The sequence below is a fragment of the Lepidochelys kempii genome, chromosome 16, assembly GCF_965140285.1.
Source record: "Lepidochelys kempii isolate rLepKem1 chromosome 16, rLepKem1.hap1, whole genome shotgun sequence".
NCBI lineage: Eukaryota > Metazoa > Chordata > Testudines > Cheloniidae > Lepidochelys > Lepidochelys kempii.
Genome location: NC_136395.1, coordinates 17,219,035 through 17,246,375, shown reverse-complemented (window position 1 = coordinate 17,246,375; position 27,341 = coordinate 17,219,035). Strand labels below are relative to the sequence as shown.

General features: G+C 46.4%; 1 protein-coding gene across 14 annotated transcripts in view; it reads right to left on the bottom strand.

The window, feature by feature from the left end:
- The window catches only part of USP20 (ubiquitin specific peptidase 20), a 110,722-nt gene that overhangs the window by 81,678 nt on the left and 1,703 nt on the right, over positions 1-27,341 (bottom strand). The window contains exons 1-20 of one of the 14 annotated variants that reach the window (XM_078849099.1): positions 23,000-23,251; positions 22,016-22,067; positions 20,747-20,840; positions 18,103-18,206; positions 17,016-17,112; positions 16,202-16,255; positions 14,035-14,097; positions 13,669-13,800; positions 12,992-13,088; positions 12,678-12,747; positions 11,936-12,049; positions 10,466-10,544; positions 8,585-9,020; positions 6,232-6,369; positions 4,844-4,983; positions 4,060-4,232; positions 3,085-3,179; positions 1,730-1,763; positions 1,248-1,293; positions 752-932 (exon numbers count right to left, since the gene is read on the bottom strand). In XM_078849099.1, the coding sequence (XP_078705225.1) occupies positions 752-932; positions 1,248-1,293; positions 1,730-1,763; positions 3,085-3,179; positions 4,060-4,232; positions 4,844-4,983; positions 6,232-6,369; positions 8,585-9,020; positions 10,466-10,544; positions 11,936-12,049; positions 12,678-12,747; positions 12,992-13,088; positions 13,669-13,800; positions 14,035-14,097; positions 16,202-16,255; positions 17,016-17,096 (1,933 nt within the window). In that variant the 5' untranslated portion in view covers positions 17,097-17,112; positions 18,103-18,206; positions 20,747-20,840; positions 22,016-22,067; positions 23,000-23,251. Of the gene's footprint in view, positions 1-751; positions 933-1,247; positions 1,294-1,729; positions 1,764-3,084; positions 3,180-4,059; positions 4,233-4,843; positions 4,984-6,231; positions 6,370-8,584; positions 9,021-10,465; positions 10,545-11,935; positions 12,050-12,677; positions 12,748-12,991; positions 13,089-13,251; positions 13,477-13,668; positions 13,801-14,034; positions 14,098-16,201; positions 16,256-17,015; positions 17,113-18,102; positions 20,308-20,746; positions 20,841-21,765; positions 21,974-22,015; positions 22,068-22,999; positions 23,253-27,341 lie in introns of those variants that run through there. The other 13 variants (XM_073313767.2, XM_073313769.2, XM_073313774.2 and 10 more) reach the window with 13 other exon arrangements.

Genomic DNA, 27,341 nt, shown 5'->3' with positions numbered 1-27,341 from the left:
GATGTCAGCAACCGAGCGAAGATGAAGGGAAAAGCCGTGTGTTGCAGAGATTTTAGTATGGCAGGCCTGCCAGGAGGGATGGATTCTGGCGCTGTGTCAGCTTGGAAGGGGGCTGCAGGCGCAGCACCCATTTCCATGTATTCAGTTCTACCCTCCTGGACAGGTTTCCCTTTGCTGAATGAGAGAAAACGCTTCCAGGGGCCTCGCTGGGAAACGGGTCTGAACCAGCACAGTGGGAGGGTTGTCATGATGGCACAGGAGATCTGTGAATGTTGAGCAATCCGCCACTCCAGCCGGAAACAGGTAGAGCCTGAGGAAGCCTAGCAGTGCAGGAGTGAGCCTTCTACTGCATATTGCTGCGTGCACCCGCATGGGGCTCTAGGCTGCCCTGGACAGGGCTACTTCGTAGGCAACAGGGAAGGAGGAGGAGACTGCAGACATTGGGACCAGGCTGGGACAACAAGAAATCTGAGGTTTAAAAAAGAGGATCCTGAAGTCTCACTGGGAAACCCTTGTAGGAACATGCAGCTTGGACAGCATCAAAGCCAACTCCACTACAAAACAGGCTTGGCAAGTTGCATGCAGCGCCTGGGGAGGAGGGTCACGGTGAAACCCTAACACCCTGTCCCTGCCCAAAGACCAGCAGCAGGATACAGCGCTCAGAGCTCCAGGCTACTCCCAGACACACGGATCAGACCCATCTCGTTCCCATGCATTTCAGGGACAGACACGCCAGGAAAGGAGGACTTACTGCCTGCTGTGCCCTGATGGCAGATGACAGACAAGAGATCGTAGGTGGTGATCTGGGAAACACATTCCTTGGCCAGGAAGGGGTGAAGGTCCAGTCCTTCCAGTGGGAAGGAGACGTGGCTGTTGATTTTGAAGGAATACATGACCTCGTGTCGGAACCGTTTCAAGTGGATGCACAGGATCTAGGGCACCAGAGGGAGAGGGCACAAAAGCATGTTTCCATGGATACCCAAATCAAATACAGTTTCCTCTCTCGACCCCTGGATCTTTACATGAATTTCCTCATGCTGTGGTCACTATAACCCGGCAAAGGTGTTGATGGCCCATCAATTGAAGGTCACTGGGCCCTTTCTGGTCTGCTAATAAAATAGGACTTTGCTTAAGGCAAAACAAAAAAATGCTATTTTCAATTCTTGGTTCAGCAACTCTTCCCTTCCCACCCCGCAACTAACAGTGGCAACGAAAGGAGACGGGGAAAACAAGCCGCCTCTACTCACCTCAGGTAACCGGAGAACTTTGCAGTATTTCACGCCATTCCGCAGTCTGAGAGAGAAAGGGACAAGTCCCCCATGAGAACTAAGAATGGGGACCCGAGGCTAACTGGGCAGGTCACGTTTTGGGCCCAAATCCTTTGAACTCCATGGCAAAGCTGGAATGAGAGCAGCCTCCCACCATGTATCAGAGCATAGGCCACTGGCCTCACCTCTCCATTCTCCTACAATTCTCTTCAGTAACCCCTAAGTGCCCCTAATTCACTCCCTTCCCTTACCACAGCCACCACTTTTCCTCCCACTAGCACCAGGGTCTCCAGTGGCCCTGAACCAGGGCTTTCAAGGTCACTTTCAAACCTAGAACTCAACAACTCCCAGTTTAGCAGGCCAGTAGCAGAGGGGACAATCGGCCAGGGGCAGGAGAGGACAGTCAGTTTGGGCAGAGAGAGGTTAGTGGAAAGAGCACAACATAGAGGACACAAACTTACTTTTTACACCGTTCACAGCTGTACATGTTGTCCCCTGGAGAGGGAAAAGAAAGGCATTGCAACGTTACTGACAGCAGGAGCCATGGGGCTGCAGCCCCCATGAGAAAAACTCTCATCCCATGTGCGGAAGCCGGGTAAAGTGCCTGCCTAGTAGAGGTAAAGCAGACCTAGCCAGGACTCTCTTTGCCACCCCCAGCTCAACACAGACATGGCACAGACGGCAGCCAGCCACCACGCACGCAACGCGGCGGTGTCTGCCGAGGTGGAAGGGAATCCGCTTAGCCCTCCCACCAGTGGTTAGTGTGTGGCTGGAGCAGCCTCTTCTCCCCAGGTAAAGCAGGGATGGGAGGAAACATGCTCAAAACCCTCCTTTCCACTCCCCATTTTAAGACAGGGCCAAAATGTGTTCAGTCCCTCTGCTCTCCATCCCAGGCTAATGACACAGGAGACTGTTCTGCAGAGAGAACTACACAGCCTCCTTCTGCCCCCTCTGTGAGGGCTCCTGGTGAGGAACCTCCTACACGAACACAAAATGCAAGTCTAGCACTCCTAGGCGTAAGGATCGGACTGAGGTTACCTGGACACCTCAGCTGGGCATGCAGAGTTGTGGGAGAGTCTCCTTGGAACACTTCTGCCCTGTAGAACTCATCCCCCACTTGCAGCGCCCCCAGGGAACAACCTGTTGGGACCAGGACCCTGGGAAACATCTAAGGAGTCCCCAGCCCAGGTTCAGTGGCACTCCCTGCAGGAAGGATGAATGTGACCCAGACTGGGTCCAAAAGCGCCAGCATACAGCGCAGTCCCTGCTTTGATCTCCCTGGTGCTGCAGCCAGTACATGGACTGGCTCCATCTCACTGTCTGGCGTAGTATCCAAAGGCCCGTTTATCCTCCCTGAGTACAACAGAAGGAGGAGCCAGGGCAAATGTTACAAATTCAATCAACCAGACGATTTACTAGAAAACACAATACCCCGCAAGCAATGTAGGAAATGAGTGGCTCAACCCCACCCCCAAGCCTGGCAACCTTTGAGCCTGGCAACCCCAACTTGTTCCTCCTTCCCAGGACGGTCCTTGTGTAGCACGAACATTGGGCTACGGACTCTCACTGCACACACAAGAGAACGACAATCATGTCTGCTCTTTGCTGAGCCCACCACACCCTGGTTCCAAACTGCAAACCCTGCCTGAGCAGATGGTGAACGCTCATTCCTGCCCCCAAGGGAAGCTGAAACAAGGAGTGCACTTCCCAGCCAGAAGCTTGGATTTGTTCCAGAAATGCATCTGGAACGGTTATCGATAGCTTCCCTTGGGGGTGGTCAGAGAAGACAATATACGCCAGCCCTCCCCAACCTCACCTTTCAACTCATCGGCAGCAAAAAAGGCAGCAAGACAGTCCTCCAGTGTGACCACAGGACCCCAAAACCAGCTGGGGATACAGGACACCACAAACCTGTGGAAGGGAGGGGTCATGCAAGAAAGAAATGTGAATGGTACTGGTGATCTATGCACTTTGGCTTCTAAAATTCCCCGGTGGCGTGCTGCTTTATGTGAATCGAGCCTGGAAGGTCAGCTCAGGAACACAGTAACAGCATCCCACAGCATTATGGGAAAGTGCTGTTTGTTTCTCAGAACTGGAGTTGCTACTGGTACCTCCCACGCCAAGAAGGGCCAAGGTGGTGGGTGAGTAGAGGACTTCAATAGCTCAGACATAGGTGAGAGGTTTTTCGCAGGAGTGGGTGGGTGAAATTCTGTGGCCTGCATTGTGCAGGAGGTCAGACTAGATGATCATAATGGTCCCTTCTGACCTTAGTATCTATGACTTAACCCTTCGCTCTTGTAGAGTGTTAAGTAAAGAAAGGCACTGACAGGTCCCGGACAGAGACTTCCACCGGAAAGAGTGCAGCCACAAAGGAACATTATTAAATGGCTGAAGGAACCAACTCACTTGGAAGGAAATTTACCAGTGAGGACTTGCAATGTCCTGCACCTTCAAGTCACAGATGTTTTACAGTCAGCCCATTACTACTGAACACGGTTTATTTTTTAAACACAATTGAAAATATGTTTTGTTGGACTAAACGAGGAAGGAGGTTGGCACAGCTGTTCCTGGCTATGGATCTTACAGATACAGGTCCCTGGCTATGGATCTTAATTCTTTACAGAGATTTTTTTATGCAAGTATGTCCAATATTTGTCTCTCTTTCCTCCATTTCCCTTCGGTAAAGAACCAATCAGCTTGTTACATTTAAGGGTAACTGCCTTCTAGTAACTGACAAGTGCAAAGCCAAGGAGGGCGAGAAACTGCATAAGGGGACGCAAGGGAAACACACCTCCTGATGTACTCCATGATGAAGGCAATCCAGCCTTGCGAGGTGTAATTGTCCCCGCAGGCCCCCGTCTTAGCGGGCACATTTTGGTAAATGGCGGAGTGCAGCTTGGCTAAGTCCTCCTTCCCAGGGATCGGCAGCGACAGATCCTGGAACGTCTCCACTGTCGTGGATACCTGAGGACACGCAAAAAAATCTGGGCTTCTAGTGTACGCAAAGGAGCAGATACTCAGCCCGGAACTTTTAGCATCACTTGGGCCCATCTACACTAGGAAACTGAAGTGTTGCTGACAGTAGTAGGCCATTTTCAGCACCATCAAAAAGAAGTGTCTGGCCCAGCCCCAGCCCCACTCTCTGAAGCAGCGCTGAAATGGTTTTGTCTTGTCTACACTAGGATTATTCCTCACTCACAAACAGGGTGACAGAAGTGTGATCACTCCCCTTCCTAACCACTTAGTGTTCCCTACAGCCAGAGCGCCAAGTTCTCCATAGAGTGCCCCCCCAAGCCCTGTCCAGCTCCCTCTATTTCGTTGGCTCCTCCACCTTATTCCCCCTTTGCTGTGACCAGCTCCATGGTAGGACATGCATAATGGCTAAGCTAACTGAGCTACACAGGATCAAGATTCTGTATGGCACATAAACAATGACACAGAATATTCCTAGGTCTGGTAGACTTCACACACAAGCGATCATTTTAGTAGGACCCTAGCATCCCAGAATATTTGGGAACAGCTCTGTTTCCCAAGGAGAGGTTTGTTGAAGCAAACAGGCCCTGCTGTTTTATTACTTGATTAATGGCAGTAAGGAGACGCACTCTGTCGCAGGTGAGGCATTGCACCAGGCTGAGAATGGAGCCATCAAAGATGTCAGAAATAACGCTGCGATAACGAAGCTCTTTCTTCTTCTTCCCGGAAGCCAGCACCTGGGCTGAAAAGACACACATACCCCCCCATCACCTTCAAGCTCTCTTACATAGCTTCAGCAGAGTCCTGCAATCAAGCCAGGGGTACGTCTCACCCAGAGTACAGCACAAGACAAGTGTGTTTGTACATGCTTCAACATAGACTGCAGGACTCTTTCAGTGGTTCTGAACTTAAGCTTATGTTAAGAACATCCTTGTTTCAGGTGACAGCAGGAAGCCGGGTCTAACAATCTGCACCAATGCAATGCACCCGAATGCTGTTAGCGGTACAATCTTTGTCCCCATCCTCCTCCAAAACTGGTTCAGAAGGACACAATGGGGTCACATAGCGTTCTTGATGGTTTTAATCTCTGTAACGCTCTCTTCATCTCTTACCGATTGTTTTCCCCCCAGGGTATTTTGTCTTTTTCCTTCTAGTCATCACCCAGTTTTCCCCCCATGCATTTCACACTGCGGCTTGCATCACAGAATGTGGCGGCTGGCAGAGCGTGGTTGTTTTGTTTAACAACAAAACCCCCACTTACACAGAGTGCTTTTTATCAGGCTAGAACGTCTGCGTGCCCACCCCACCCCCTCCTGGCTGAGGTCAGCACAGCTCGGGAAATAATGCTGTTATTGAATGGCTGCAGGACCGGGATGGGAGCACAAGCTGTTGTGTTTATGGGCTGTGGAAGGAGAGTGGGTTTGGTTTTGTGATTTCTTTGAGATGAAGCAGCAGGCAACCGGGACCCAATTTGTAACCTCGCAACACTCCCACACAAGACTAATGCTTTTAACTTCAATCCTGCGGGGAGCCTACGAAATATGGCAACATCCCTTTAACAGTCAGGAGGCCTTTAACCATAAGGCTGCCCTACAGTCTCTTGCCCACATATGCTATGAAGTGTAAGACTGAAGGCCAATTCTGGACTCTCCCCTCAATGCAGGGAAGCCCAGAAGTTCCTTACAGTGATTAGTAAGTTAGCATTATGATACCGAGAAGATAAGGCCAATGACGACCCTTTCTAAGTGATTTCAGGCTGTATTTGGACAGCCAGGCATCGCTCTGCCCTAAACGCCCAGCCATGCTGAGACTCAATATCATTCGTTTCCTAACACTGGTTTAGTAGACATCAACAGATTGAAGGACGATCAGTCATGGGGTGATGATGGCTTGTGTACCTCCCGCTTCTCCTGCTTCCTCCCGCAGACGTGGCCCTTTGCCTCCACACCCCCTCAGCCTCCTGGCTGCAGGAGCTTCCTGTCTATGCTACCTTTTTTCAGCACATAGGAGGGTCCCAGGCGCACAGGACTGGAGCGAGGGGGGCTGCTAGACAGTTTGGAGTGCATCTCCTGGTGAACCGGGCTGCAAGGGCGCGAGGAGCAGCGCACATAGGCGTCGTTGTCCGGCTCTGTGTGGGGAGAGAGACCACCAGTGAAACACCAAATGTACCAGCCCAGCCTGTCACAAATCAGCCCCAGTAGAATACTGGTCTCTGAATCTTAGCACAACGAAGTCTTTCATGTTCAGGGAATCTAGTTCCCAGCCCAGCCCCACTACTCTGAGGACTGGATACCTGAGGGATTCAACTGGATACCACAAGAGAGATGGCAAACGCTGTCAGACAGAACAAAAAGATGCAAGTCACCTCTAGGTCCGTTGCTAATCAAGAAGTTTGTTCTCATAAACTGGATATTGACAAATGCTCCCAATGTCCAGGCCTAGAGCTGAGGTTTAATCCTCTGGGTTTCTTAGAAAACAAAACCACCCCACAAACATCTGCCAGTGTTCCTGTCTCTGGAGCCCACAGGGCTGTAGGCTGGGTCATCATCTTTGGGTCAAGACAAGGAATAGTCACATCTGGAGCACAGCCTTTAAATGCCAGCTGTTCTGTAGAATCACATGGCATCTCTCCATGGCTTTAAAATATTTTTTACATGTTCATTGCCCAGCACTAACAAATACCTCTATTTCCCTGTGAAGGGGTGTGTGCCCCACACAGGTAAGGAAAGGGTTAATCTGGGCCTTGGGGCCAATCAACCCACCTGGTCGCACCTGGAGGTTGGGCCATGCCCAATTAAAGATGAGTCCCAGCTGCCAGAGGAACTGGGTGGCTTTTATAAACAGTCTGCTGCAGAGAGAAGCTCTGTAGTCACTCTCTGGGACTAGAGAGCAGAGAGACTGGGAGGGTCGAGGAGGAAGCCTAGGGGGAGAGTTGGCCTTGGTGTCCTCTCCTGAGTAGAGAAGTCTAGCAGGAGGCCAGGAATTACACACAACAGCACTGGGGATGGAGAAGGCTCTGGAGCTACGATAGGGCGGGATTTGGATTTCCATGGAGAGAGCCCTGGGAGATGCTAGGATGAGGAGCAGAGAGGGATGGAAAGGTCAAGCCTGAAGAGGGCAGAAATGGATTTACATTTTGTACCTTTAGCGGGATTTTGTTGGGGAAATCCAGGGGGAGCCCTGCAAGTCCCAGCCCTGACAGACAGGTGACCCCAGAGAGACTGCAGGAGAGGCCAGCTGAACAGGCTACAGGAGGAGGAAATCCAGAGAGACAGCAGCAAGGAGTCTGATGGAGCAAACCTTGGCTGCTGGGTATAGAATCCAGTGTCATGGGAAGGCCTGGGTTCCCCTACCAGCCACTGGGGAAGGTGACATGAGGCCCTTCAGAAGGGGACAAGAACGATTGAGAGCTGGACCGTTAGCCCCAGAACTGGGTCCAAAGGCCTTTTGTAGGGACATTGGACTATTTGTTCGATTTTCTGTTACCCCAGAAGGCACATGACTAAATGTAACCTGGCCAGAAGGCTGAGTCATGAGAAGAGACAGACCACCAAGGGACAGGAGCGACAGTTGGCAGGGCGTGCAAGAGAAAGAGCTGCTACTCCACACACCTAGCCATGAGGTGGGACGCTGGCTGGGAGTCCACTCTTCCACACACCCCTTTTTACCTCCTTTCCTTTACCCCTCTCGGAACCAACTATTCCCAGGGTAAGTTTGTAGGATAATGAGAGCTTTACATGCTTATTCCACATTTTTCCTGAAGTAATTTTTAAAAGATGTGCAGGTCCAGGAGCTCCTTCAGACTGTGCTCTGTTCTTTGTTAGGTGTTACTGTGTCGTTTGGTTTCATAGAATATCAGGGTTGGAAGGGACCTCAGCAGGTCATCTAATCCAACCCCCTTCTCAACCCCCTGTATGTCTTGTGTTATTAATATTTGGTTTATCATTAGCACGTACAGCAGTTCACTTCTTTAAAGTGCTAGTCTGGCATTATAAAACCCACCTTTCCCTCAACAGAAGGTTTTTTGTTTTGTTTTTTAATGGTCACATTTGGCAGAGGCAGCTCAAACTAGTAGCCTATCCAGCATGTAAACTATGTTCATCACCACTGTATCTGGGCACACTGAAGTAGTTCTCTGCTGATTTACCTATGGATTGCTATGGTAGAAATGAAGCAAGCTGGAGGAAGCAGATCACTGTCTTAGAAGCAAAGACATTCTGAAATCAGGAATGGGAATGTCTACACAACTTATCTGTCTGACTTCCCCCTCCCCATTAGCATGCCCCAACACATGAATATGGCACTGGTTCTTGTATGGTGTGATAGGGACGCTATATTAGTACCTGGTGTCCTACATGGGCTGGCAGGGCAGGGAGGAGGTAGGGTTTCAGGAGAAGCTCTGCCATCAATTGGACTCAGGGTGGTATCAACATCTGCATCCTCATCAACTTGTTCCGAGTTGCTCCGTCGGTGGCTGTAGGAGAATTTCCTGTCTTTCAGCCTCTCTTTCTCAGAGATCCCTCTCCCGGCCTCATCCTGGATCAGCAACTCTGCCTCGGCTAGGGAGCTGCTCATGCCCCCTGTTCTGCCTTGCCCATCGATATCACCCCTGTCGCTGCTTGAATCACAAGAGAGGAACTCATCCTCTGAGGGGCTACGGTCACCTTCCCGCTTGTCATCCGTGTCACTGGAGTCAGAGTCTCTTGCCTCAGCAACAATTGGTTCCTTTAGCTCTTCATGAAGCTGGTCCATCAGGCATCGCAGAAACTCTTGGGTGTCCTGAAAACCAGGAGCAATCCCACATTATATACTGCCCATCTAGGGACAAAACACAGCTACTCCAGTTTCCACTGTAAAGCCCACAAAAGTTAGCCCCTCGGGGAATACAAGGAGTCCCACTCAGAGAACACATGGAGTTGGTGGTATTCAGCAGATGGACAGAGGGATCCTGCCCATTCCACTGACTACTCTAATGCCTGGGGATTACAGTCCCAATTTGCAGCTAACTGTTTCAATTTCTGCTTTTTCTCAGGAGCTTAGGAAGGTCTCAGGATGGTCAAACTGGGCTACTGCTATAGAACTTGGACAGTTATCTTGTTTACTGGGATGTCAGCACTGAAAGAACGTGGGAAACCAGGAGAAAGACAATCAAGACAGTGGGCTGCAAAGAACAGTACAGTCTATGCTACAAAAACAATCTTCATGCTCCATTGATGTCTTCACATGATAACCCCATCCCTTACAGCAAACATAGTATTAAAATCCTTTACTGCCAGGGATTAGAACTAGAAATCAAAGACAGATCAGCCAGTGTGAAGGCCCCCCTATGTGGCCCCTCAGATAGTGGAGATTGCTGATAAGGGACAGCTCTGGGTAGTGACATTTTGAAGACTTGTGACATTATGGAAGATTTGGTTTAAAATATAATAAATCATCATCAGCTCTTCAGTTTTAACTCTTTATAGCTGGAATTCCTATCCAATGGCTTTGCATCAAGGGCAAATATAGCAGCTCTGGTCTCTCTATTTCAGCAACTGATATTTTTATCATCGTCATCTCGGTTTTCACTTGCTACCAGTGCCATGGCTTAAATACGCTATTGTCGGATGTCCCTTCTCGCTGTACACTTTCTAACCAACTACACACTGAAGGTGAAATTTCATTCTAAAGAATAAGTGAATTTTTTTTCTTTAATTCTTTGTACAGTGAAGTACTCTTTCCCCCCACCCCAGAAGACATGATCTTTTTAAAGGACTCATTTAAATTGGGTGCCGAGAAGGATGTGCATGTAATAAAAGTTGGTATTTGTAAGCTTTTAGTGCAGGTGTAACCAGACTCCCCTCTAATATAAGTAACAATAATACCACATAGGTCTTAGAGGGCATTTTTCATCAGATCTCAAAGTGCTTGGCAAAGGAGGTCAGTATCATTATCCCCATTTTACAGACAGGGAAACTGAGGTACAGAGATGTGCCGAGCCTTGCCCAAAGTCCCACCAGAAATAGAACCTAGATCTCCTGTGTCCCAGTCAAGTGCTCTAGCCATTCTCTAATACAGAGGCAAAACAATGGGACAATCCCAGCACCCAACCAGTTAATATGGGCCATTTACTCTTACATGAGGTACTTCATGAAGCGGGCTCCACTACAGAAGTAAGAATCACATGATGTGGAACAACCTAGGCATACGTCTAGAAAGGCTAGTGTTTTTGTTGGATGGCCCACCTGCTGTGCATAGCCCCGGAACATGGGGTTGACCAGTTTAATTCCATGAGACAAGCTGCTGGGAACCACATAGCTTGGGCTGTTTAAGAAAAAAGACCATTAATTCACATATCGAGTCGAGAGCTGAACTGTGTAGTATGCACAAAATAAAAAGCGGCAGTCAGTTTAAAGGAAAGGGGAAAAAGAAGAGTTATGTTGCTACAAAGCCTGAACGTATCTGTTAACTAGAAATCATAAGATTTGAGATGATGCAGGTATCTATCTACCAAGTATTTTAATCTCTTTTCCCTACTAGTGACAGACTGATCCCTACTGTACATTCACCAATGCTGTGTCACTTTTTAAAATGTCAAGTGATGGTGCTGTCCGTCATTTCCATTGCCAGAATGGTCTCGTCTACTTATTTATTTTGATTTCACAGACAAAGAGCAGTGCCCACCTCAAACAGTCAGAACTCACAGGAGTTACGTTATATTAAAATTACATTACACTGCTCAAAATTACTGCCATGCTCCACCGCTTATTCCAAATAGTTTTAATCCATTCCAAACCCACAACTTACTCATACTCTGTCTGCACTCTTGTTGCAGCTGTGTTGATCCCAGGATAAGAGAGAGACAAGGTGGGTGAGCAAATATCTTTTACTGGACCAATTTCTGTTGCTAGGACAGCTGACACTCTGGTTACCTTTCCCAGACCTGAAGAAGAGCTCTGTGAAGCTTGAAAGCTTGTCTCTTCCACCAACAAAACTGATCCAACAAAAGATACTCACCCACCTTGTCTGTCTTGTACTATGATAACAATTAACACAAAACATAGGACACAATTTAGATACCCGATCTGATTCTTGCAACTACTTACATTTGCAGTTAGGGAATCAGATCCTCGGCTGCTATAAACCAAATTATTTCAGTGGTGCTACACCAATTTACACCAGCTGAGGGTCTGGCCCAGGGTTCCTAGTTCTCATACTGAGTCAACAGCCAGCAACTGACAATCAAAAACACCTTCCAGGCTGATTGGTAAATATCAGTATCAGATGCGAGTTGCTTTTTCTGTGTAAATCAAAAGCAACACCACCAAATGCTGCACTTGCACAGCAGCAGCCAAATATCCCCGCCCTCTTTTCAGCAAATCAGTGAGAAGAAAAGCCCTTCTTAAGCTCTCTGTTTAAAGCACTTCACATTACCATGCACGCTTTGATTCACTGTTTTGATCTCAATGTAATGAATTTTCAGAGGTTTCTAGACCCTGTTCCTCAAAAGATGGCTGTCTGATCACTAACTGCAGGGTGGAAGAAGGGGAGTACGACATCAGGCGCTCACAGCAACACACCCCACATCTTCTAGGGCTAGTCCTAAAGCTTGAATTCAGAGACTGCGTCACACCTCTCATTATTTTTACTGTGTTCGTAACTGAAGTATGAACCGCTATACGCCTTCCCGTTTGGACTGGGGAGGGATTACTCACCGCTTCTTGTGCCAAACCTCAGAGACCAGTTTCTGGTAACTTTTGCACAATGCGGGCTTCTTGTCCGTACGTACCAGCCCGCCACACTCCAGAAAAAACTGTGTGAGAGGTGGGCTAAAGAAGGAAAGAGAGGAGAGGTAAGTGAAGGGGAATTTCTTCTATGCGTACGTTTAAAGACACACAGAAAGAGAGGACATGTCCTAAGGTTGCTTTTTAAATTTAACATTTAGAAAAAGGGGAAAGAGATGGTGCTGCAAATGCTGCCCTCTGATTCTTCACAAATCACTCCCGTTGGTCTGAATGATTGGGATCCCTCCCCTGAGAGATGCTAGAGTTTATTGCCAAGACCAGATGGTGAGAACTATTTTGGGTTGAGGTTTTCAAGGCCACCTCATTAGGGAGAACATTAAAAAGAAGTTGGGAGGGAAAATGCATGCACATGCACCTATAAAATATTTTATATTTACTCTATTTTAAAGATCACAATGGAAACTAAAGGCCTGTACTTCCACCGCCAGCCCAATGGTACGTGTCCCGTTGGTTTGCTCAGTTTCCTGCTCTGCAGCTTTTTATGCATTAAACACCATGATCCTGTTTTTTTCCCCTTCTCCCTCCCTACTCTGCACCTCAGCTGATTTCCACACACAGCGTTCATGAAGGAGGTCTCGGATTGGAACAGGCACTTCTTTATTTTTAGGGAGTATTCAAGGGAGCATCACCACAGAACGGTCCTGTCACCTACCAGTTTGAGAGGGCCTGAAGCGCTGCATTCATGTAGCAGGAGTTCCCAAGGTTTTTCATTCCAGTAAGGCCTGGAGAAAATGCAAGAGATGTTAGACAAGAAAGGAAGGTAACTTTCCAGCACCCCTTCCTTTTCAGAAGCACCACTTTTCTACATTCTGCACAAGATGAAAGGGAATCCAGCACGTCCCTCGCAAACGAGCTCAGCATCCCAGTCCTACTGAAATCACAAAGACTCTCCAGGAACCTCACAATGTAAGCCTTAGAGTCCAGAGGTGCAGTTATAACTGATCCCATAATTCAGTGTGGCATTACCTCTTGGTTTCAGATCATCCTCCTCTGATTCCGATTCCCCTTCATCAGCCACTGCAATTGGAACTGCCTTCAGGGGGTGAGCAGGCAATGGAGACTCCTAGATTAAAGGCAGAGAAATAAACATCAGTGGCAGGTCTGATCTGCAGAGAAACACAATCTGTACCCATTTATTCACCCAGCCACTAAGAAGGTACCCCAGTATCAAAGGCACTGGCAATATGCTGCTGCACTAACCTCTTTACCTTTCCTGATGGCATTACCTCAGTAAGGCTGTCCAAGGAGCATCCTTAGTGAAGTCAAGATGTACCACAAGAGGCCCAAGGGACAGTCAATAGTGTCTGCAGAGGGTACATTTCTAGTTTGGCAGTTAATGCTGCTGCCGTTCACCCCAGACGTGGCCACCCTTCAGAAGCGGCCAAAGACAGACCGATTATATAGAGAGGGACACAGTTTTTAAAGCACATTAGGAATCCCCCTGGATGAAAGTTGATAAATAAACGCAAGATTATCTTGATGGGAGGCATCTTCCTTCAGGTTTGAGAGCTCTCATTGCAACAATGGCATGTCCAATAGTGGGGAGTCCTAAACTAGTCATCTAACAAAAAAAAAGAAAAACCCTGCTAAGCGTTCCATCCCATTCAACAGTATCCTCCTGACTTATGGGGTGAAAGACCCACCTGTTCACTGAACTTTGATGACAGGGATGGAGCATGTGCTGCCAGTCTCTGGTCCAAGAATACCTCCTTTTCACAGGCATAACACCACACCCGGAATGTTGTCAGGTTCACTGTCAGGTTGTGTTTTTTGGCCTAAAAACCAAAATAGTGAGAATACTGAGAACCACAAACTGTAACTCAATCGCCAGAGAGTTTGGAACCTACGGACCATAGTCATTATATAAATGTTGTCTGGGCTCGAAAGGTGGCCGGGAATGGCTATAATCAATAAGCGCCCATGCTTTGTGGATCAGAATTTAATTTATTTGGAAATCCAACTCTGTCTGTCCTGACAAGAGAGAGAGAGGGTTATAGAGAACAGCTCACCTGTGCGTGAAGGGTGCTATGATCCGCAAAGGATTCCCCACACCCAACATAAGGACAAGCAACCTAGAGAGAGAGGAGATAGTGGGAGAACAGTTTGGATGTGGCAAGATAAACCCACAACAGAATGAAAAAAGGGGTTTGTGACCCCCATCCTAGCCAGCAGCTGCATGTGCGCTGACCCTTTGCACTCCATGAGCATGCGTCGTAACCTGAGTCACAGCATTACAAAAGACTTGGCACTTCTTGAAAAAAAAACAAAAAACTATGCCCACCCTTGCTCACATGACTCTATGAAACCTCCAATCCAAATCACAGACGTTAGTTTTTCTGATCACACTGTGTCCATAGATCTAAAGATGGATCATTTGAAAATCTGTTGTAAAAATACATTGCTTGTCTGATGAAATCCAGATACTAAGATGAGAGTTGGTCCATGTCCATTCTGTCACCTCTTCTCTTTCCACTGCTTGGTCTTTCCCCATCAGTCCCCTCATTCAAACGCCTTGTCTTCTTTCTTCTGTTACAAGTATGTTTTGGAAAGGATTAGAAATGTATCTAAAAAGAATAACTTGCCCCTGCAAAGTTACAGGTATAAGATCTATCAGTCTGATACTTCCGGACATGCTGCAGCTTCCTGAACAACAGTGTAAAATCTGGCAAAATCTTTTTCAGCTTTGTTCCACTGCTCCTACTAAGAGCTCTTCGGGGCAGGGACTATCTTTTACTCTGATTACACAGTGCTCAGCACAACAGGGCCTAGGAACTACCATGATGCAAACTAACCATAAGTATCATAATGGAAGTGGATATTGCCAGGCAATACAGGGCAACCCTTGCCTGCTGCTCAGGGTGTTCATGGATGGAAAAGAAGATTATCTCTGCTCCTCCTAGTACTGCTGCCCCTACAGCCCCTATGCATAGAACTTCCCAAGAAAAAGCAACAGAATGAAACTGACAAGCATCATAAGCTCTTCAAGATCTGTGACTTCCCCTGTGTTTTAAAAATGCCATGTGCATTTGTTACCCAGGAATAATTTTTGATAGTACAACTGATCGACAATCGGTATGACAGGTACACACAGATGTGATGTACCGCTGCACAGTGAGAATCTTACAACTTTCTCTGGAGCAGTACTTCTCAACCTTGTCAGGTAAGCAAGCCCTTACTTCAACTCAAACGTTTTCATGACTTCCTTACTTTTTTTTTTTTTTTTTACTCTTGCTTTTATAGTAAATGTATCCATGATAACAATGAAAAGCCTATGTAATTTGTGTGTGTGTGTTTTGAGAGGTTTGGCAGAGAATACTTGACCTTGAACAGTAAGAGTGTGGGGAAAGCAAGATTTTCCTTGCTTTAGATGGCAATAACATATCCAATGCCTTGCATCCCACCTGCCCCGATTGCCTTTTGATATTTGCCCCCAGGGGAAGTGACCCACTGAGAAACACTACTCTACAGCTCCTAGCATTGATCATTTTAAGTGACAGGGACCAAGATCAGAGCTGGTGTAAATGGGTGAAGCTCCACCAGTCAATGATGATGTCACTGCATAGAATGTTTTAGTTTTGTTTGTTTTAAAGTCAGTTGCAGCGCATCTGCTTACATAAGGGCTGAATTTGGCCTACGTTCCAGATCAGATGACATCCGGAGTCTATTCCAGCTCTGATCATATTTAAGCCAGCTCTTTTTCATTCCCTTCTGCCTTGTTCCCCTCCTTTCAACAACATCACTAAAGTTCTCTGGCTCCATAGACTTTAAATCTCCCTAAAAGCTGCAAGCAGAAGGATCCATTCAATTACCAGGTGCTTAAAAACAGATGGTAGCTAGTAGCATTCTTCAGTGTTGATTCCCATTGGGGCTCCAGGAGGAAGTCATTTGTGAGGTGTGAACAAAATAGGCCTAGATGTGAGGCAAACAGTATTAGAGTTTGATCATTGGCTTCTATTTTTCTGGGATATAATTGAAAGCTGATGGACACTTTTACTGGCTTCCTTTCTTCTAATGCTTCTTTCTTTGTTTACCAGATACTATGATCTCAGACCTAATTTCATATCCAAAGGCGATAAGTCAGCCTGAAAGTAAGTACTGCATTGTACTAAGAAACAGTATAAATAAAAAATGAGAAGCCCCTTTATACAGTACACACAGATAGCAGGCTCTTTTTACCTGCAGGCAAGCCCAGAGGTTTGGTCCCCCAGCTCTGCACGACTGGCAAGTTCCCTGCAGTCATACATAAAGAAAAAGTCATTACAGTTTAGTAGCCTAGCCCTTGACTCAGAGGGGAGCACCCTATGCTTATTGCATGAGTTGACTTTTTGGGGCAGAGATTAAAACCTTGTTTGGCTGCACAATTCATTTTTCCCAGTACTATGAATTCCACCTAAATTAAATTTACACTTTCAAGAACCTGCGATGAGAGACATCTTTGAGCAGGGTAAACAGTCATTCAAAAATGCACCAGTGAAGAGGGCTTTGAGCACTGCCCAGATGGCAGAAATGTTAGTTTTTAATCTAATTCCATCAGCCACTTCTACTCACTCCAAAATTCCAGCCACTAAGATGTTTCCTTTCACATCACCCCCTTTCTGAAGTAAGCCCATGAGCCTTGAAAATGTATTAGTTGCCAAATGAAACCATTTAAAGAGAAAGAGATTTTGAAGACTTCATTTGTTAATGAGCGAGGTAGACAGATCAACAGCACTCAAGAGTAAATGCTAGAATTATGGGCTTTCCCTTGGGCTATCTCATAAGGACAGCCTCTTCACATCATTTAATTGTATTTCTGGAGTACAAATGGCTGACAATGCCTCATTTTATGAGGCATGCTCAAAAAGATATCAGTTTCAGTTCATCCCACTTGTGTTCAGTTTCTACATCCCACTTGTGGATATGTACAATCTTTGTATCTTAGGGCAGCCCCCCGCCCCCCCCCCCCCACACACACACGAGGTAACCACACTGCAAGCAGCGCTTCCTTTACCTTGGATTTGAGCAGCAGGTCATCTTTGGTGACCTCACCTATGGAATCCAGGTGAGGACAAACGTCTCTTGTATCTCCCATTCTCACTAAAGCTCACCTACAGAGGTACAGAAATTGCAGGATGACTCCTCAATTTGGTTAAATGTCAGACTTGATGGTAAAGACAGCAGGAAAGTAAACTGATATGCTGCAGTTTTAAGATGTTAGGGAGTAAGAAAATCCATCTTTACAACTCAAAAGCATAAGGTAATAATCTCAAAAATTTAAATTGGACATTATACATCTCCCCTGTAATTAGGTATAACAGTTTCCAGACTGTACATTTGTCCCAGTGCAGGGATGAGGGGACTACATGAGTAAATCTCAGAGATTAAATTAAACCTCCACGCACCAGATACAACACCCAAAGGCACCAATCTTGATGTCAGGTAACACTACAGTTCAATGCTGCTGTTCTGCTAATACAGAAGAGCTCATTGTTGAGTAATGGCATTATGATATCAGAGGTAAGTGGACGATGCAATGGAAAGGAGCAGGGAGCAGACACAGTTAATAATTATTATTATTTGTACAATGTGCTACCTGTGTTCCAAAAATGTAGTAAAATACTAAATCTACATGCACACTTTAAAGGCCACAACTGCCAATTCAGTTATCTATACTGTCTAACCCAGAGGTTTTCAACCTTTTTTCTTTCTGAGCCCCCTCTCCCCCCACAACAGGTTATAAAAACTCCACGGCCCACCTGTGCCACAATAACTGGTTTTCTGCATATAAAAGCCAGGGCCGGCATTAGGGGGTAGCAAAGCAGGGCAATTGTCTGGCGCCCCACGCCACACAGGCCCTCACAAAGCTACATTTCTCAGGCTTCAACTTCAGCCCCAGGTGGCGGGGCTCAGGGACCTGCGCTTCAGCCCCATGCGGTGGGCTTTGGCTTTCTGCCCTGGGCCCCAGCAAGTCTAATGCTGGCTCTGCTTGGAGGCTTCCCTGAAACCTGCTGGAGGCCCCCTAGGGGGCCCCACACCCCGGTTAAGAACTACAGGTCTAACCAAAGATTTGGACTTGCTGAAATTGATTTGGTTCATACCTCAAAGGAAGATGATAATGTGATGAACCACTGTGTACTCTCTTCTGAAGGCTCAAAGTCCCAGCTTATCTGGATCACACAGCATCATTGGATGCTACAGAATACTAACCCAGTTAAAAAAAAAACAACATTATTTTATACATGTATTTACATATATCATTTCACTCAACCTCTTCCTAGTCCGCACAAGGTAACTAGAAAAACATGTAAGCTACATATCATGAATACATTCTAATTAATTAAGCCAAGTTTCCCATCCTGGCTCAGCAGGCCACAAGTAAAAACCAGTTTCATTATCTTATCTTACTTCCTGTTGTCAAACACAACCAAAGCTCCACAGGAGAGGATAAAATCTCATCAGTCTGTTCACAGGAGGCCGAGACTAAAATCAAAAGGATGCTGCAGCTCAGTTTTGAGCTGCTTCAACAGAGTTGTGTATAGAAGCTGGCACAGGACCTATGCTATAGGCCTAGCTGAAGCTAGTACCTAATCACTAAAAATGTACTCACTGTTTTAAATGAAGGAGGGTGGGGGGACTAGAGGAGGAAGGTTTGTAATATCAGTAACCCGCCTTCAAAAGCAAGGAAGCCACCAGCATTTCTGAGGGGTTTACAGTTAAATACTTATCTGCTCGACAACATTAACATATGTAAATCACTGTGCAGAGTATGACAAGTGGGGTTCCACTCAGGATAATATATCCAAACGCACACAGTATAAAGGAACATTTCCAGGGTTTCTCGTCAATAATAATTTATAAGCAAAATAAACCCCTCTGGAGTAGTCCATATTTGAGATCACGGAGCCTACCTATGGAACACTCCAGACATGCCCTCAGACGTAGTTGCATCAAAGTGAGGCAACTTCTGAGCAATATATTTTAAGGAAATTGCATCTATGGCCTTAAATAAAAACTCTGCAAGCAATACAGACAGTTCAGAACCTGCTCCATAATATTACTACTTGCTAGAGGCCAACCAGCTGTAAAAGCTCTATACCAGTAAAGAAAGGTCAGCTTCAAGCTCACCAAAAGTTTTAAATGACGCATACAGCAGCATATTCATTGCTTCCTGCAGTTTAACATTCTTTGACACCTTAGACATCATTTTCAAAGATGCTCTAAAACAGTGGCTCTCAAAATTTTTTTTACTGGTGACCTCTTTCACATAGCAAGCCTCTGAGTGCGACCCCCTTATAAATTAAAAACACTTTTTTATATATTTACCATCATTATAAATGCTGGATGCAAAGCGGGGTTTGAGGTGGAGGTTGACAGATTACAACCCCCCCCATGTAATAACCTTGTGACCCCCTGATGGGTCCCAACCCCCAGTTTTAGAGCAGGGGTTCTAAAACATTTGTTTTGGGGGGGTGGGGGGACCCAAGAGGCTGAAGAGCTAAGTCACTCCAGCTAAAGTAAAGGTTTTTTCCCAAAGCTGAAAATCCTTCCTAATTCCATGCCCTGTCCTGGCAGAAGTAAGACCTAATGTGGCATTATGTAAAATGGCTTTACCAGCTAGGAACTGAACATGTTGCAGGCCTGGAGGAAAGAAATTCATTGCAAATAATAGAGAATGACACATTGGTTGTAGCCAGAGGCTCTAGGAACTTCAAGGTTTGGCTTAATAACCAGTGAGCAGATGGCTAAATAGCAACTGCCCAATCCCACAGGGCTGCAGTTTAGAGCCTGGAGCAGGAAAGACAAACTATCATCTCACTATCATCTTTAACATATGTACATTAAATTAAATGGTAACTATTTTTAAAACAAACTGAATGAACAAATACCTGTCCTGATCACAGAAGCACTTACACATATGCTTAAAATTACATAGTCGAGTGGTCCCACTGAATTCCATTGATTCTACTGTATTTCCAAAGGACTACTCACATATTTAAAGTTAAACGTGTGTTAAGTGTTTGCAATATTGGGGAGTTGATTTTCCCACTTGTTCTTAGCACTTCATTTTTTGAATACAACTGGGAAATGGGTCAGTCCCATCTACTTAGTGCGGGTTGAATGTATTAGACCACAGCTAGGCTGTAAGTGAGTTTAACAACCATTGTTAAACTTGATTTATTGTAGTATAGGGTACATCAACTCTAGGTCTTCATTAGAAAGGTTAGTCGGCTTAACTACAAAATCCACACCCCTGAGCGATGCAGTTACGCTGAACTAATCCCCAGTATAGATAGCACTAAATCAACAGAAGAATTCTTCTGTAGACCTAGCTACCACCTCTTAAGGAGGTGGATTACCTGCGCCGATGGGAAAACCCCTCCTGTCAGTTTAGGAAGTGAAGCTCTACAGTGGTGCGGCTGTAACATTTCACGTGTAGACAGGCCCTTAGAAATGCTACAGTGCGTTTCCGTAGCATAGACACTACAGCGATGGAAGAGATTCTTCCATCGCCGTAGTAAATCCACCTCTCCAAGAGGCGGTAACCTAGTCAACAGAAGAATTCTTCCGTTGATCTAGCAGTGTCCACACTAGGGCTTAGGTCGACTTAATTACATCGTACATACAGGTTCTCTCTCTGCTGTTGCTTGAGAAAATAGGAATTCAATAATAAAAACATTTCTTAAAGCCGCCCTTTTATTTATCAAAGTTCATACATTTTGTTTTAAAGTGAAAGGAAATAACCTTAGAGCAAGTCCTCCCCAGTCTGTCTCCTTCCCAACAAGCACTGCAGAACAACAGCATGAACATGTCAGAACAATTCCACAGTAACTCTGACCTACAAAAAGATGACAATTGCTGCCAAAACGGGTGGCTTTCCTACTCAACAACATATTTCTCTCCTTTTGCTAAAACAAATTACATGCACCTACACCAAAGCTAGACAGTTGCAAATATTTTTGCAGAAGTTAAACATTTAGTACACAACATACTATGTAAACATGAGTATTAATAGTAATAAATACTTAGTGCTTTCCATCTGCAAAATAATTTACAAACGTTTGCTAGTTAATCCTCCCCCTTCCCTCCATAAGATAAATACATACAATATTATCTGCATTTTATACAGGGGGAAATTGGGCCAGAAAATTAAGTGACTTGCCCAGCGTAACACAGAGAGACAATGTCAGAGATGGAATCAGAACTCAGAAATTCCTGGTCCCAGTCCCATGTTCAGAACACATCTCACATTAGAAACCCTGACGGTACTACTTGCCTTATTGAAGGACAATCAAAGGAAGCAAAATTTTTCATGTTCATTTATTATTTGAGGTAATTAAAAATGATGTGCCCACACATTTAGTTTTAGGATTGCAAAATTATCATCTTTAAGCATTTGCCATTTAGACCCTCCAAAAATCCAACTCTTCAAATACAACAGGCCCAGAAAACCATTTCCCTCTTCCAGCAGCACTGTAGTTGTTAATAGTAAGCTACCATTTGCAATCATAATAAAAGTTAAATGTGATCCTGTCCACTACTAGAGAAAAGACTGAATCAACAGATGGTAAGATACAAGAAAACAGCCCAACTAATTCTAATATACTAGCCCAATACCAGCAAGGTCCCTTTTTCAACAATTATTCTGCAATAATTAACAAAGGACAAATACTTAGAATCAGGTGTTCACTGTTGCTTAGGGGAAGACATAAATTCCTTAAATTCTGCTAAATAAGCCAAACTGCTGCCTTGGCAACACTTACCAATATTTTAAGGACCAGGGGATAATAGAGTATCAGCACTGCAGCTCAAACGAAGCAGTGGGTTTCCCTTCTTAGGAGGAACAGAAGGCATTACGCATCATTTTTCCAACAGCTAATGCTGCATCATCCCCTTTCTGCACAGGCTGAGTCTCTGAGCTTTCTACTTCTGTGTCGCCCCTCCCACCTACTGATCAGGAATATATAATAAACAAGGTTCTTAAAATACTCTTTTAAGATAAATGCCAGTTACCTTGCCAAGGGACTCAGCTCACAGCAAAGATCACAGTGATGAGTGTCAAGACCTTAAAGACAAGCAATGCAATCAATATTTGGGGGTACCTGCATTTTGCGGGAACCCTACATATACTAGAAATTATCAAGCCATCTCAGTTCCCTCATCTGCAAACTTGGGAACTTTCAGTAACTAAGGAAACCCCAGGGCCTGCACTATTCACATGCTAAGTCAGTAACCACACAGGGATCCATACTTTTATTTTGGGGAGGGAGAGCTGTTTTGTCAGCACCCTCTTCCAGAGCACCCCCTGGACTCTTCCCTATTTGCTAACACTGTGCAGCACCCCATCCCAATGTGAAGATCAAATGTACAGAAACAATCCCACGGATCCTCATTAAAATCCTGCCTTAACCTCCACATCTAGCTGATAAAACCCTGCTGATCCCACTCCCTCCCTGGCCCCAAGTGATGACAAGCACCAAAATCCCCACACCCCAAATACTAAAACTCTCCTACATCCCCCCAGTGGGAAGCACCCTTGATACACCAGGGATCCACCACTGCGCTGTGCACCCCAAGGCTCCACACACTTCACGCAGGGCCCCCACAAAGCTAGAGCCAGCCCGTTGGGGTCCCATAGGCAATGGAAGGCCAATCCTGGCCCCACTGACACAAGGAATCTCCCCTCTTCCCAGGGTGGGACGTGTCAAGTCTTTGGCACCCCAAGTTAGTGGTAGGGTGCATGGGGGAGCATGACACAGCCGCCTTCCCCAGGCACCCCGCGGCCCGTCTGGAGCCGCTGCTCCGGGGAGCCGGACAGGGACCCCCTTCCTGCCCCGCCCCCATGGCCTCTGGAACGCGGGGCGAGGCGCCCCGCTCTCGGCGTGCCTGACTAGGAAAGGCCGGTGCTTCGGCCCCCGAGGTAGGCCTAACCCGCCTACTCCTCCCGGGAAGGGGGCTCGGGACCCCAGCGCCGGGCGGGGCGGCGAGGCCGGTTACCTGCTGTCGGAGGAGGAGAAGCCAGCGGCCGGACGCTGCAGCAGGCAACTCCGGCAGGATGGGAGGGGAGGGGCCGGGCCGGGCCGGGCCGGGGGAGGAGGGGATGGGGGCCGGGCTGAGCCCGGAGGGAGAGGGGGCGGCAGCAGGCCCGGCCAGACGGGCTGGGCTAGAGGGGACCCCTCTGTCCTCCGTCACCTTCCCCCCGGGATCTCCAGGGAGCCGCTTTGCTAGGAGTGGGAGGGGGCTCCCCAAATGCAGGAGTCCCCCTGCGGACAGAACCCCGGGATGATCCTTGGCCCAACAGCACTGGGCCGCTGGCCGTGGGTACTCGGCTACCTCAAAAGAGGGGCGACCCTAGGAAAGCCTGGACAGGTGCCAACCCTGCTCTGGATGCTGGGCTGATGAACATCTGGGAAGCTCCTGACTCACAGGATCCCCCTGACCCTGGGCGGCTTTGAGCCACACAGGGCAGGGGATTCTCCATTTGGTGTGAAAGGGGGAGGAGGATTATTAGAGTGGGGTGGTCTGGAGAGGAAACTGGGCTGGAGTGGTCCAGAAAGGTGGCAGAGACTATCCCAGGCTAGTCCCGGTTAGGGAGGGGTTCCGATAAAGAGGGGTCATAGGGATATGCTGACATGCGCTCACCATGGGGAATTAGAACCCAGGACATTGTCACCGAAACACCACAGCTCACCTCTCCTGCATAGGGTTAAGGAGCCGGCCAGGAGAGGGGACAGAAACACTGAACAGGTCCAGGTGAGGAGAGTGGTACACACATAGCAAAGAGCTAGTAAATACAGATGCCACATATTGCATGCTTACATACCATGTACAGAATGCAGTCGTAAAGAACATACACAGAACAAGAACCCTGAATGTCTGTTTTGCATGAAATCACCCCCACCCCCACCAAAAAAAAGTTTCTTGAGCTATTCAAGCCAATTCATTATACCAGGCTGATCAGACAAAAGACAGAGACATTGAAGCAGCGAAGGGGTTACTAGCAGCTAGTATAAGTGAGAGGAAATACCATGAAAAGAATAAGGAATGGTCATTATCCATAGGGACAGGTCAGTATCCATAGGGACTAGTGAAAGCACATTGTTTTACAAGAACAGGTTATCATCAAACCATCTAACTCTACCCTAGAAGATAAAGTGCAGAATACTTGGGAACCCATGAAGTTATGGCACATTCAGCAACCAGATGACAGCTCACAGTATAGATTTTTTTTTTCCCCTGGAAAGGTTTATTCCAAAGCAAATATTCCAGTTTCTTCCCCTGTCTGGGTGTATCTACACAGACCGCAGAAGCAACACTCCCAGGCCAGGTTGACAGACTTGGGCTCATGCTACTGCACTAAAAATAGCTGTGTAGACTATGCATCCCATGAAGTGAGCTGTAGCTCACAAAAGCTTCTGCTCAAATAAATGGGTTAGTCTCTAAAGTGCCACAAGTCCTCCTGTTCTTTTTGCGGATACAGACTAACATGGCTGCTACTCTGAAACCTGTGTAGGTGGCTCAGGCTGGAGCTGTGGGTCTAAATACCACCCGCATCCTTAGGATTCAGAGCCCAAGCTCCAGCCTGAGCCACAACTTCAAAGCACTGTCTACACAGCTATTTTTAGAATCCTAGCTCCGCAACCCAAGTCTGTTGACCTGGGCTGGGAGGCTCACTGCCGTGGGCTGTGTAGACTTAGCCCCGTGTCCTTTACACCTGTGATACAGCATCTAAAACAAAGTGGCCCAAATTAGGGCTCTAGATGCTACTGTAATCCAAATAACAATAAGAATAGATTACTTGCTCTTCGTTTCTTGCAAAGGAAGAAGAATGCATGCTGCATATCAATGCCCTGGTACAGAATGCAAGTACAGCATTTCTGCAGTTTGGCTCCAACTTCTCACAAGGCTGCAGAGTTTTTCCAGGACTTGGCAGCCCTTCAGGCAATGACTCTTTGTCCTTGCATAGTCCTTAGTTTACTCTTCCTCCTTCAGGGCTGTTCTCCTGTGGTAAAAACTGCATTCTATCACAGGTATAAAAGGACACAGATAGAGAAAGAACCCTGTATATTTTTTATGCATTAAACCATCCGGGAGAAGGAAATCGGTTTCTTGAGCTGTCACTTTGCAATGGCTGAATACTATTAACGTTATCAAAATTAACCAGGCCGGCTCTTACACAACATTTTAATTCACAGAATGAGCCATACACACTCATGGGGTCCTCGTTACCAACTGGATACATCTAATATTGCAAGTTTATTGCGTAGGTCCAGAGGAAGTTACCTCAATACCAGATCTTGTAACAAAATGTTTGCAAGGGTCCACTCGTATGTATTTCATTACAGGATCAGGGTACAATTGCATCAAAGTAGTTTCTATACATCTATACCGGAAACAGAAATGTTTCAGCCAACCAGCAGCCAGACAAGACAACTAGTTAACTGAGTCTCCCATCCAGTGGCTGAATGTGCAGCTTGCAACATCATTGCCCCTGAAAAATCAAATGCCAAGGCAGTAGTTCTACTACACAAGCCAAAAGGGAAGAAGGAGCTGTCCTAAACTAGATAGTTACCATCTTTCAAGGGGTATTAAATGAGGAATATTTTTAAAATACATGATCCTGCTTTCTTACGGCCAATTCACCAAGAAGCCAGCAACATGATGTACACATTTTTTCTTTCTTTAGCTGAAGTTTGAGACTGTAGCCCAAAGTACCTTCTAGGATGGGCACCAACGACATCCAACTTCATAGCCTCCCAGCACTTAGGGTGAAATGCTGATCCCACTGAAATCAGTGACAAAGCTTCTTTGGCTTCAGTGAGATCAGAATTTGGCCCTTACTGAATTTAGAGCACTCAGGCACAAGGGAAAATATAAGGAGTACTTGTGGCACCTTAGAGACTAACCAATTTATTTGAGCATGAGCTTTCGTGAGCTACAGCTCACTTCATCAGATGTTTACCGTGGAAACTGCAGCAGACTTTATATACACACAAAGAAAAGGAGTACTTGTGGCACCTTAGAGACTAACCAATTTATTTGAGCATGAGCTTTCGTGAGCTACAGCAAGTGAGCTGTAGCTCACGAAAGCTCATGCTCAAATAAATTGGTTAGTCTCTAAGGTGCCACAAGTACTCCTTTTCTTTGTGTGTATATAAAGTCTGCTGCAGTTTCCACGGTAAACATCTGATGAAGTGAGCTGTAGCTCACGAAAGCTCATGCTCAAATAAATTGGTTAGTCTCTAAGGTGCCACAAGTACTCCTTTTCTTTTTGCGAATACAGACTAACACGGCTGTTCCTCTGAAAGGGAAAATATGTTTAAAATAATGGAGTGATTTGGTAATACTTTGCACTGAGCAGCCCTCATTTGATGGGATTAACACACAAAGGAAGATGACCTTGCACTTGTATAGATCTTTCATCTAGGGATCTCAAATCTTTTAGTGATAGCTCCTGCATGTGTTGCATTCCCATTTTACAAATGATGAAACAGCCACAGAAAGACTCACTGCCAGGATCATCCAGTGGAAGAGCTAGGAATAGAACTCAGGAGCCAAGACTCCCAGTTCAGTACTCTAATAGCCCCACCACACTTCTTAACAGCCAGGAGGTACCCATGGGAAATATTTTGCAACCTGGGAAGAAGCCTTGAAAGTTACAATCATGCCAAACATGGCAGCAATCTCTTCAAGATACCCCTGGTGGGTTTTAACTTGCTTAGTAAAAGGAGGAGTGGAGCTTGGATAGTCAGCATTAAAAACCATGTGACTTGGAAATGCCCCACTAGCTCATTAGTCTAAGAGAAGTTGTTGGTAATTCTCTCTCCTTTTTCTGGGAGGTGAAATTTAAATTATAAAAGATAAGAAGAATCAAAACAGTGAGAGACAGAAAAGACCTATTAAGTGAGCTAGCGTCTCTCTCCCTGCCAATGCAGGATTGTTCCCAACAGTGCATTCTCTATTGTTGTGTCCAGGTCTAGTTTTAAATGCCCCAAGTGATGGTACTTTAATCACTTTTCTGGAGAGACTATGGGCTTGGCTACACTTGCAAGTTAGAGCGCATTAAAGCAGCCCCAGGCACCCTAACTCACGACCCGTCCACACTAGCAAAGCACTTAGAGCGCCTGGACTCTGCAGCTAGACCGCTCCTGGTAATCCACCTCCACAAGAAGCATAACGCATGCTGCACCTCGGCTGAAATGCCCCAGCGTCAGTGTGAACGCGGTGTTGCATTACTGAGCTCTGATCGGCCTCCGGAAACGTCCCATAATCCCCTTAAGTCAAGTGGCCACTCGTCATTGTTTTGGAATCGGCTGCAGGAATGCAGATATGCCCTTTC